Below are 12905 nucleotides of genomic sequence, written 5' to 3'. Positions count from 1 at the left end.
CTTTCGGTAAACATCAGTTTCCAGATGTAAATGTGTATCAATCAATATTTTGATGTCCAGAAAGTCCACCTCGGTCCTACTGTATTTATAAGTCAATTTGATATTGAATGCATTTGAATTCAAGCCATCCATGAAGAGCTGCAGTTGCTGTTCACTACCCTGCCAGACAATAAGTAAATCGTCGATATATCTTAGCCAGCACTGCACATGGTCCGCGGCCTGGGCGCCCTCCCCGCCAAATATACCCCTCTCCCAGTACCCCAGGAAGAGGTTGGCGAAAGAGGGCGCACAGGCCGCCCCCATGGCAGTGCCGCACTTCTGTAAATAAAAAGTATCACGAAAAACAAAAAAAATATGAGACAGAACAAACTGCAGCAATTCCAATATGAGGTCACACATAGGGCCATCCCAGTTACTGTTGGAGAGAAAGAAGCGACAGGCCTCGAGTCCGTCGCGATGCCGGATGCAAGTGTACAGCGACTCAACATCGGCAGTAACCAACAACATGTCCTGATCTAATGACATACCATCAATCCTGGCAAGGACATCCATCGTATCCCAGGCATAAGAGGGCAGTGACTCAACAAGTGGTCTCAGATAGTAGTCTATGAATTTACATATTGGTTCACACAGCCCTCCTATGCCGGAAACGATGGGCCGGCCAGGTGGGTCAGAGGGATCCTTATGGATCTTTGGTATAAAATATATGGTTGGGACCCTTGGAAATTTGGTTAGCAGTCCTTCCAAAACTTTTTTGGGGATAATCCCTTTCTCAAATGCCTGATATAATACCATTTCTAATTCCGTAGAGAAGGTCATTAGAGTATTTTGATCCAGGCGTAAATATGTTTTTTTATCTCTTAACTGTCTGGATGCCTCCTTCTCATATAGATGTTGTGGCCAAATAACTATGTTTCCCCCTTTGTCAGCCGGCTTTATAACTATATCGTCATACTTCTTTTATTCGTTAAGGGCAGTGCGTTGTAAACTAGTAAGATTATCATTGCCCCATGTTTCCGATATACGTCCAAAATCATCCATGACCAGCCTGGTGAAAATATCAACCGCTGGGCAGGCTGACAAAGGGGGAAACCGAGTAGAACGTGGATATATTGAGTGAGGGAACATACCTGAACCAGTAGGTTCCTGTTCATTTAGTAATTCCTCGAGGGCATGTAAGGCCTCCTCTTCTGCCTGATCTGCAGTAGACTGTTCACCTATACCCCTCGTATGCAATTTTCTAAGGATCAGCTTTCTCGAAAATAGGAAGAGATCCTTTATTGCTGTGAAAGAATCATAGTTATTTACAGGGGAAAAGGTTAAACCCTTAGAGAGAACCTCAATCTGTGATGGAGTAAGTATATGGGTAGACAGGTTAATTACCTGAAGATGACTATTTTTATTTCTCTTATCCTGTTTATTTGGTTGCGTGATCTTATGTTTGGCCATCTGTGTCTCCCTATTGGGGAACATGTTGTTGGATTCTGACGCTGTCATTAGTGATTTGGAGGATTCCTCACTGGATGCATAAGATGTCATGGACACAGATTTTGATCTTGACCTTCTCCTAGGCCCTCACCTTACTTGACGTGATTTGCGATTCCATTTATATACAGTGTTAGTCTGCTTATCGCTTACATCCCTCTGAAATTTTGTAGTTTTTAATGTACATATCTCCTTTTCCCATTTTTGAAACTCATTCTCCATTTCGCGATTCAATGCCTGTAGTTCAGCCTCCAACAAATCCTGTTTAAGATTATTTTGGACTATTTCGATCTCCTTATCCAAATCATCTATTGTATCGTTGTTTAATTGGGCCAGTAGTTCCATATATCCTTTTGAACATATATTGGCACATTCTTCCCATTTTTGCCGGAAAACTATGTCCTCCACCTCAAATGAAGGAAACACCTGAACCCTTAAGCCTCTAGGTGTGAGGCCTGTTTCGATATATTTCATTAAGAATGCTCGATTCCACCAAATCCTGGTGCGTCTATGTAGTAAGTCCTTAAGTTTTTTGATTGCCATATGTGTGTCCCTGTCACCACCTGCCACTGATAACTTGGGTTTGTCACAAAAAACCTCATTAATACGTGTAAGCCAGGATTGCTCACGTGCTTTAAAGTCCATGGTTACTTTGGAGCCGGAAGCTGTGAGAAACACAGATGATATAAGTAGAAAAAAACCTCTCCAAATCATAATTTACTATCAATATTGCGATGCATAACATAACATCTATATGCCAATTGCATAGTGTGGACATTAGCGACTCTATCAATAAATGTTATACCAAAAGAACTGAGTCATAGCTAAATTTTAGAAAATAGACAACAATTTTATTGAGCTAAGTAAAACACACCATACATAAATACGAATAAAAAAGCAACATATAGAGCAATCAAGTAGGCTAATAAATATATTGGGTCTGTAGCAAAGAGACTCCCAAGATAATGAGTTCCAGCGAACGTGCAGCGCACCTAGGGCATGTAAAGTCTTTAGTATCATAACCTAATAGAGTGACTAGGTAGACAAGGGTTAATATAGCCAGGAGGAGATAAACCGACTTATAATGACAGACTAGCAGGTGCTGATAGCTACCAGCAGCTAATAGGAAATTCCCCCATAACCCTCATATACTTGGCTACCCCTTACTAGCTGTAAAGTATACCCTAATAATACAAAGACAACAAGTGCGGATGTAAAGTCACATAACATTACCCATCATGGTGTGGTGCTGGGACGCTGGGACTCACTCCCCAACGTACGTTTCAGTACGGATGACCTTCAGGGGGCGTGGCTAATACGGGTAACCATCTCAGTATTTATATTCGTCCTATCCGATCACATGATCAGAGGGCACCAATTGTAGTGTGCTGGATGCGCATGCGCGCGACTGCAGCGCCGTCCATCACTGCACACCAGCACCATCAGTCCGGACCCGGTCACGTGGGGCGGCCGGCGCCTGGCCGTCACCAGGCAACCAAGTACACAGAAGGCGGCGCCGCTGTGCGGCATGATAACAGGCTATGAAATCGCACTGCACGCGCATCAGACCTCCCCTCACCAAAGATGCAGGAAGATGGTATGTCAGCGTTTCACTTCAACCAGAAGGTAAACTTCCCCGCACAATGAATGCAACCATACAGTATATATTAAGTCCCGCTATTCCATATATCACAATTTACTGCAAAAGCAGAAGAAAGGGGGAAAGAAACGGAACACTATATTATAAATATTGCAATCAAAGTGTGGTCCATTTCTTCCATCCAAACATAGATAGCGGTGAGTAGGTTTTCTTAATTGAGGACATATTTCCAGCACAAATCCAAAAGGTGGAGATAGAAGCACTTCTCATCCATCCTGACAATGCCATTTGTAGTCATGTACGTAGCATATGAATAAAATTCATCACTTAAATTAAAAAAAAGACAACAAAGTGAATAGAACAGAACAAACAAAATATTTGAGTTACTGTTTTATATCACCCTTACACTGAATTCACAGGTGCACTGCTCAGTTGTTCTGTATAAGGCCCTCCATACTACTGCTGTAACTGAACATATGCTACATAGACACAGGACAGCAGGAACTTCTCTATACATGGGAGACAATATAGCAGCTGGTCTTCACCTCTAGCTCAAAGATATGTAAAACCTAGAGATAAGGCCTTCAGGGGTAAAAAAAACAAAAAAAATCAGCACATATGCGGAATTACAGCGCCAACAAGGTCAGTATGGCGCTGATGGGAGGGGGATGATAGTATGAAGTGAGGGGGCAGTGATTTCTTCCATGCACCGCACGCTCCGGAGCCTGAAAGAAATGATTAACATAAAAGAATATAAATCAATTTCTCAATGTCTACACCACAGCTATGAGGCATACAGGTAAGACTGGTTTAACCATTCAATTACCTGTATGCCCATAGTAATAGGTAAAAATCGTCCAGGGGGTGACAGATTCCCTTTAAGACTTGAACAAAAAAAAATATAAGCAGTGTATTTTTATATAGCCAAACATGGTGAATGACGTAGTCTTAAGTAACAGGGCTGGCTGTCCATTCTTTTTATATGCAATGCCTTGAAAAAGTATTCATTACCTTTCCACATTTTTTTTTATGATACATCTGCAAACTTAAATTTTCTTGGGATTTCATGTGATATACCAATGCAGCGCCCCAGAGTCCTGGTCGTTGCAGTACTGTGGATCCGCCACTATGGGGAGCCATGGTGCGTTCGATGGCACTGAAGGAGTTCCTCTGAGCAGGTATCACAGACACCAATATGTTTCACAGCTGGGCCTCCGGGGGGGAGCTAAGGGTTCTATTCATTAGGCCACTCCCCACCATAGTGGGTAAACTGGGGGTCAGGCAGGAAGTTAGAGGAGAAAGCTGACTGGATTGGACGAAGCAACACCTAGTGGCAGAGGGTGTTGTGGAGGAAGAGACAGTAGGGTCTCTGTCAGGGGTGGGATCCTGACAGAGGCTTGGCATTGAAAAGAACGTAACGGGTCCGCGCCAGCTCCGGGAAGCGGCGGGACCCAAGAAAGGACTAGAAGCGAGATAGATTGTGCTGAGTGAGAAACGAGATCAAGCAATAGGAGAATACCAGTAGGGGTCGTGCTGTAAGACCGGAGCAACATCCTACTGAGGCGCACTACCGGCGGCCGGAACGCCGAGGGAGTATTTCATTAGACAGCTTCAAGCAATACTCTAAACAGCGGCAGGACAGTCAGTCTCAGGCGGGCTGTCTCACCTAAATCACCTATGAAGTCTTGGGAGGCAATTGCGGGAGAGGGGCGTCTCTAGGGTCCCGGAAGAACTCCAGGCCTACCCGACAAACGGGTGCCGTTCTAACTGTAACATCAGGAAGGGACGGAAGATTAGCAGAAGATCAGTTAATCGAGTTGTGAGGGAACACGAGAAACAGACACAACGGTTGTGGGGTACTTTCCGTAAGCATAGCAGGGAAGGACTACAACACATAGCGCTAAGAAGGAAGGCACCGATTTCCACCTGTGAAGTGAACTCTGGAGGTGCCATTGGACCGGCCGGACTTGCGCAGCCTGGTGAACCGTATTCTGGACTGAGGACTCAGAGATCTCCAGTAAAGAGGTAAAGAGACTGCAACCTGATGTCCTCGTTATTTACCGCGACCTGCACCGCTACACCACCATTAACCCCACTTATTGCATCGGACGTCCCCCACTGACAGACAGGGCCACGGACCGGGCCTAGCCACCGTGACAACCCCAGGACTGAGACTCAGAGGCCCGGCTCCGGGTACCCCTCGGCCCTGCGGCGGTGTGGGGGCGCTCCAATTTGGCGTCACGAACAGGATCTACTTAAGCCTGAGGAATCGGGTCATGTGTGCCTTGGAACTGTGATTTGTTGTGCTTGGACTGTGCTTTATTGCAAAGACTGTGCTGCGCCATTTACCGCCAAAAGTTCCCGCCAAAACCGCCGCCATTACAGCGCTAAGGAGAGCGCAGGAGAAGAAGAAGGGCGTGGAAGTGGGCGTGAACAAGCTGAAGAGCGCGAAAGACAATGGCCGCCCAGTCTAAATATCTCGGCCCCTTGAGGACGTGTCCGTCAGCAGCCGAGATCCGCCTCCTGGTCCTTAATGGTGGGCAGAGACAACGAAAACGAAACCGCCCACGAAGAAGAGAGCGGGAAAAGGACCAGGAAGAAGAAGCGAGCAACATGGAGGACGCCATGGCCAGCCGCCCGGAGCCGGAGCGTGGGGTCGGAGCCGAGGACTCCCCCAGCTACCCGGAGAGGCACCGCAGCCAGACCTCCACAGTTGAAGCTGACCTCCCGCAGACCGGAGCGGACAAGCTGATCCACCAACCCCGGCGGACGCAGCTGAGTACTGAGGCCGGGTGGAAGAAGACCATCATCGGGAGCCTCACCAGACGCCTGTCGGCAGCCTCGCTTGGTCCGGAGCAGGGAAGAAGGACCGGAGCTCCGAAGCTGGAAAGCAAGGCCCTGCCGGAAAGCGGAATGCTGCAAGCAGAGATGACAGCGTCGCAGCACAAGGCCCCGCAGCCAGCGTTCCAGACCCCAGCGGAGACGGAGCAGACCGGCACCGGAGGAACCGCGTCTGAAGCAGGTAGGAAGAGCCACCCTGCCCTGACGACCGACACCACTCCAGTGACTGCTAGTGCCACAGCTGCTGACTCCGTTCCAGTGACTGATCTTGCAGCAGCCGCTACCTCTGCTGCAGCAGATGCCCCTACTCCAGCTGCGCAGACCTCCATCGCTGCGCATGATTTAACCGTACATGAAAGACGGATTAACGGCGTTTGTCCAGCACTGGGTGTAACCCTAGACCTCACTTTTCCCAGGCCAAGAGGGGTTAAGTGCCAGGTGCAGCCCTGGAAGCCGTCCAACTAAGCCTCGGAAACCTGAAACTGTAAATAGTTAACTGTTTATTTCCTTGCTGTTTTGCTGCTAAAACCCGTCCTGGGTTAACTCTTAAAGGGATCCCTTTGTTTACCCGGGATCCCTATTGCTTTTTATTTTTGCTTTCACTTTCATTTTTGCTTTTTTTGTTCCACAATGTTATAAAAACTGCTGAATCATGAACAATGCATGATACAAACTTCTTGTAAATAGTTTGCACCTTCTTAAAGGTGCTATCAACTGGTTTTACTTAAAGACTCTTTGCGAAGATACCGTTCTGGAACCTTTGCTGAGCAAAGACTGGTAGGCTGAGAAGACGAGCTACCTCAGAAAGACTTGATCCCCTCTTAAGGGGGATGTGTGACCTAAACTTGAAAGTGATACTGTTTTAGAACCGTAATATGATGATGCTCTAGAAGAAATGTAACTGTTATGCATAAAGAAAAGTTATGTGTGTTTAATCTGTTTGAAATGTGAAGCCTAGATAATGTTCTTTAAAAGGAAAGATGCAGAGAGCCCGTAGGGGAAGAATTAGAGTCCTGCATAGTTGAAAGAAAGGAAGTAATAACGAAGGTGAGGATAGAAGGTAAACCCTGAGTCCCCATAGAAAGTTAGTTCGTTACTAAGGACAGAGAGTGAACCCGTAGGGGTTAGGGAGCGAGTCCTTATAGGAGCCAAGTAGAGCCGGCTCAGTGTTCTCAAATTGAAAGTAAAGTTATGTTCTATACTATGTATAGTAGTTGAAAAGGCAGTAGGCCCTGGCTGAACGGGGCGGTCCTGTAACAGAAAGGAGAGGCAGTAGGTCTGGCGCCGATAGGACAGGCGGTCCTGCAGATTCCAAAGAAGGCGAATGAAAAGTTAGAATACCTTATAATGTGATTATAGGAAGGTCTTTAGTGGATTTAGAGTGTGAATCCTTAAAGGCAATGTTAAATTATTGTTCACAAAATTTGCACTTAGCAGAATACCCGGTTGGGTAATGAGAGTTAATTGGAGCCTGTTGCTATGATATTTAATTATGTTTGTAACGTTAAAAGTGTCCTCACCTCCCATAAAGGGAAGCCTGTTCAAGTATACTTATTGTTTTGCACTCAACAAAATTGTATGTCTTTTTGCTAACCTGTATTGTTGTTTTCTTCCCACTCCCGGAGTACTGTGTTTAACCAGGGGGGAGTGCAGCGCCCCAGAGTCCTGGTCGTTGCAGTACTGTGGATCCGCCACTATGGGGAGCCATGGTGCGTTCGATGGCACTGAAGGAGTTCCTCTGAGCAGGTATCACAGACACCAATATGTTTCACAGCTGGGCCTCCGGGGGGAGCTAAGGGTTCTATTCATTAGGCCACTCCCCACCATAGTGGGTAAACTGGGGGTCAGGCAGGAAGTTAGAGGAGAAAGCTGACTGGATTGGACGAAGCAACACCTAGTGGCAGAGGGTGTTGTGGAGGAAGAGACAGTAGGGTCTCTGTCAGGGGTGGGATCCTGACAGAGGCTTGGCATTGAAAAGAACGTAACGGGTCCGCGCCAGCTCCGGGAAGCGGCGGGACCCAAGAAAGGACTAGAAGCGAGATAGATTGTGCTGAGTGAGAAACGAGATCAAGCAATAGGAGAATACCAGTAGGGGTCGTGCTGTAAGACCGGAGCAACATCCTACTGAGGCGCACTACCGGCGGCCGGAACGCCGAGGGAGTATTTCATTAGACAGCTTCAAGCAATACTCTAAACAGCGGCAGGACAGTCAGTCTCAGGCGGGCTGTCTCACCTAAATCACCTATGAAGTCTTGGGAGGCAATTGCGGGAGAGGGGCGTCTCTAGGGTCCCGGAAGAACTCCAGGCCTACCCGACAAACGGGTGCCGTTCTAACTGTAACATCAGGAAGGGACGGAAGATTAGCAGAAGATCAGTTAATCGAGTTGTGAGGGAACACGAGAAACAGACACAACGGTTGTGGGGTACTTTCCGTAAGCATAGCAGGGAAGGACTACAACACATAGCGCTAAGAAGGAAGGCACCGATTTCCACCTGTGAAGTGAACTCTGGAGGTGCCATTGGACCGGCCGGACTTGCGCAGCCTGGTGAACCGTATTCTGGACTGAGGACTCAGAGATCTCCAGTAAAGAGGTAAAGAGACTGCAACCTGGTGTCCTCGTTATTTACCGCGACCTGCACCGCTACACCACCATTAACCCCACTTATTGCATCGGACGTCCCCCACTGACAGACAGGGCCACGGACCGGGCCTAGCCACCGTGACAACCCCAGGACTGAGACTCAGAGGCCCGGCTCCGGGTACCCCTCGGCCCTGCGGCGGTGTGGGGGCGCTCCACCAACACAAAGTATCTATTATTTATAAAGTGTAAATAAATAATGCATGGTCTTCAAAATATTTTAAAAATATAAATCTAAAATTGTGACATGAATTTGTATTACTCCCCACACTATCAAACATGGTGGTGGCAGCATCATGCTATGGAGAGGCTTTTCTTCAGGTAGGGCAGAGAATCTGGTCAAGGTTGAAATGAAGATAGATGGAGCTAAATACAGAGCAATCCTGAAGGAAAACTTGTTATAGGATGCAAAAGAGTTGAGACTGAGATGTAGATTCACCTTCCATCGGACAACTACCCAAAACATACTGCCAGAACTATAATGGAATGGGTTAGATCAAAGTCTATTTATGTGTTTGGATGGTGCAGTCATAGTTCAGACATAAATCCTATTGAGAATCTGTGGCAAGACATGAAAATTGTTGTTCACAGACATTCTAAATCCAATCTCACTGAGCCAGAGCTAATTTGCAAAGAAGAACAGGTATAGCTTTCATCCTCCATATGTGAAAAGCTGATAGAGACATAACCCTAAAGACTCGCAGCAGTAATTGCAGAAAAAGGTGGTCCTACAAGGTATTGACTCCGGGGGCTAAATACAAATGCATGTCACAATTTTCAGATTTTTATTCTTCAAAGATTTAGAAAACCAGGTATCATTTTCTTTACACTTCACAAATACTTTCTACTTTGTGCTGGAATATCACATAAAATCCCAATAAAATACATTTAAGATTGCTGGTGTAATGTCAAAAAAATGTGGAAAAGTTCATAGGATATGAATACTTTTTCAAGGCACTGGACAATACCCTATTGGTGTACACATGAATACGCATCTAAAGATAATGAAGCAACTTTACCAATAGTTTTGAAAACATTCTACTGTCAACAGCTTTTATGCTGACCTTTATATCTCCACGGTTGCAGACTGCAAACAAAGTAGTCCATAAAGTAAGGCAAAGTTGGGTATGACTGTATGATAGGCCTACATATGCTTTTTTTGTTGCCATGGAGACCCATAGGTCTGAGTAAGAGCTCTATTCACAAAGGATATCTATTTTTCAGCACCATTCGCAAAGTTGCTTCATGTTTTATTTTAGATACTTTAGGCAATGTTCACACGTTGAGTTTTTGGTGCGTTTTTTTCCATAGGCAAAATCTGCTCTCTTTCTTGGCTGTAAGAAACTTCCTGCAATAAAGCAGGTTTTTCTTAGCTTTTGTTGTCTTTTTTGCTGCATTTTTGTCACACTACATTTGTCTCTTGTGTATGATGATAAAGTTTAGTGGCAAAAAAAATAAATCTTATTCTACTCCATCAGATTTTGGCACCAAAAACACGGCAAAACCTGAAACCTGTGTTTTTTCACCACCATCAATGGGTAAAATTTGCTGAAAAAACGGTGAAAGTGACATGCTCCATTCTGCAAAAAATCAGGTTTGATTGTGACCAGTCTACTGAAATCTTAGGAAGTGATGAGATTATTTTAGAGAAAACCAAGTCATTGATTTAAAAAGAAAAAGCCATAAACATTAGATGAAAGTTGTCTGAACCCACCTAATTTCTGCAGGATCAACTGACCATCTGATGTGTGGTCAGCTGATCCAACTCTCTCTCCCCTGACAGAAGGTGTTCGGGAGAGAATGATGAGGCCTTGGTATGTTAATGGCCAATCCTTTTATTTTTAGGGGAGATATTCTGCTGCCAGAAGTGTTTTATACCTCTTTCCCAATTGAAAACACATAACCACTCGGCCGAGTTGAGTGACTGATCATGTGTATGGTGAAGTCAGGAGAGGGGACTGTCTATCGAGCTTTCATTCATTGTGCAGTTATCTCATGTATGGCCACTTAATATTTGTGATAGACACTTTCTTGCTGACACCAAATATAATTTACATTATACTATCCCTATATCACTCAGTACCTTTCTTATCTTTTATAGGGCATACCAGTTTACTGCTTGGGGAGTCCCATTTATTCTGTCTTGTCTCCCGCTCTTTGGGGATCTGTACGGCCCCGCTGGTGCATGGTGGTAAGTGTTTGTCTCTTTTTTTTCTTGCTTATTTCATCATTATTTTCTATGGTGCAAAAACATTTGAGACATTTTTGAAAAGATATCATATCATCAATACAGTAGACGGCATCCAGACTTGAGTGAAGTAAAAAATATTATTTTCATTCTGCCAAATACAGACTTTGGAAAGATAAACTGAATGTCACAAAGTGCTCAGGGTCAGAAGCAGCCAAAGCGGATGCTATGGGGCCTGGGACTGCAAGAGAATATGGAACGCCAGCAAAAAAGAAAAAAAGTTCTGCAACTGCCCTTCTGATCACTATGAGGACAGTGTATTTGTACAAAATTGATGCAGGATGTCTTCAGAGGTGTATACAGTGGCATGTAAGAGTTTGGACACCCCAAAATGACTGATATGTGAACAGTTAAGCAAGTTGAAGATTAAATGATCCAAAGGGCTAAAGTGAAAGATGACACATTTCCTTTGTATTTTAGACAAAAAAAAAAAATAATATATATATATATATATATATATATATATATATATATATATATACATACACACACACACACCGTATTTTTCGGACTATAAGACGCACCAGACTATAAGACGCACCCAGGTTTTAGAGGTGGTAAATAGGGAAAAAAATATTTGAAGCAAAAAATGTGGTAAAATATTTAGTAACACAAATAACATACTATTATATGTGGTGTTATTATATATAATAGTATGTTATTATGTTGGAAGCTGTGGGTAGAAGATGGCGCTGTGGGACCAGTGTGGTATCTGTAAAATACTATATCAAGACGCTGGAGAGTGAGTATAAGAATGGGGGCACAGGACTTATATTTAAAGCACCACTCCAGCACTGAAAAGTAACACTGGAGTGCTGCTTTAAGAACCTATGGGAGAACTATAACTCCCAGCATGTCCTGCAGATGCTATGGCATGCTGGGAGTTATAGTTCACCACAGGAGTGGCAGAGTGCTTTATTGTGTGTTGTAAAGACTAACCTTTTAATTGTGGTAGCCAGCAACACTGTGGTGAGGTAAAAAGCTGGAGCATCCCATGACTGCAAACACAGAGCCCTCCCTCTTGTTGCCTTTCCATAGCACAGGTCATAAGAGGAAGCTTGCAGATTCTAGTGTGGTGTCTGAAGGACCTGTGATGATGTCAAGAAGAGGGGAGGGCTCTGCTGTCATGTGATGCTCGAGCCCGTCCACTTCCTGACATCACACAAGTCCTTATGCACTCAGCATCCAGCACAGCCCAGACAGGTATGCAGCGATCTTGTCTCCTCTGGCCCCCTGCTGCTGCCCCCTCCTCCAGTGGACACACAGATCTCCCCAGCCGCTGTAGGAATCCAGCTCTGGGGAAACTGTGTCTGCTGTTTAAGTGAAGGAGTATTCAATGGCTGCTCCTCACTCACTGCTCAGCGCTGACAGGTGGGCGGGGAAGCGGCTAATGAATATTCACTGCACTTTAATCAAAGGTTTACCCATTGCTGAATTCAGGCAGCTGGGACATTTTTCTGCCTCCTGCAAGTGGGATAACAGTCCGATTCCCACTGCTGCTGCCCCCTCCCCACGTGACATCCGTATTATATTTCTTATGGTCGGAAAAATATGGTATATATATATTCATTGTTTACATTTTAACCCCTTCCTGACCTCGGACAGGATAGTATCCCGTCCGAGGTCAGATTCCCTGCTTTGATGTGGGCTCCGACGGTATTGGGCTCCGCGCAATAGTGGCGAGTGGAATTGCGATCCACCCACCACTATGAACTAGTTAAATGCCGCTGTGAAACGCTGACAGCGGCATTTAACTAACACTTACGGCCATCCGGCCGGAAATACACGCATCGCCGACCTGTCAAATGATCGGGGGTCAGCGATGCGTCGGCATAATAACCAGAGGTCTCCTTGAGACCTCTATGGTTGCTGATGCCAGCTTGCTGTGAGCGCCACCCTGTGGTCGGCGTTCATAGCAAGCCTGTAATTCAGCTACATAAGAGCGATCTGATGTAGCTCCTATGTAGCTATGTAGCTGAGCCGATCCAGTTGTGCCAGCTTCTAGCCTCCCATGGAGGCTATTGAAGCATGGCAAAAGTAAAAAAAAATGTTTAAAAAAATATGAAATAAATAAAAAAAATATAAAAGTTTA

General features: G+C 45.2%; 1 protein-coding gene across 4 annotated transcripts in view; it reads left to right on the top strand.

The window, feature by feature from the left end:
- The window catches only part of LOC143815513 (uncharacterized), a 781879-nt gene that overhangs the window by 400782 nt on the left and 368192 nt on the right, over window positions 1-12905 (top strand). For all 4 annotated transcript variants that reach the window (XM_077294772.1, XM_077294774.1, XM_077294771.1 and 1 more), the window contains one exon: window positions 10667-10756. In XM_077294772.1, coding sequence (XP_077150887.1) covers window positions 10667-10756 — 90 coding nt within the window. The remainder of the gene's footprint in view (window positions 1-10666; window positions 10757-12905) is intronic.

This window comes from Ranitomeya variabilis, chromosome 3, assembly GCF_051348905.1.
Source record: "Ranitomeya variabilis isolate aRanVar5 chromosome 3, aRanVar5.hap1, whole genome shotgun sequence".
Taxonomy (NCBI): Eukaryota; Metazoa; Chordata; class Amphibia; order Anura; family Dendrobatidae; genus Ranitomeya; species Ranitomeya variabilis.
Note: the sequence above shows the minus strand (reverse complement) of the source record. Positions and strands in the feature narration are given on the sequence as shown.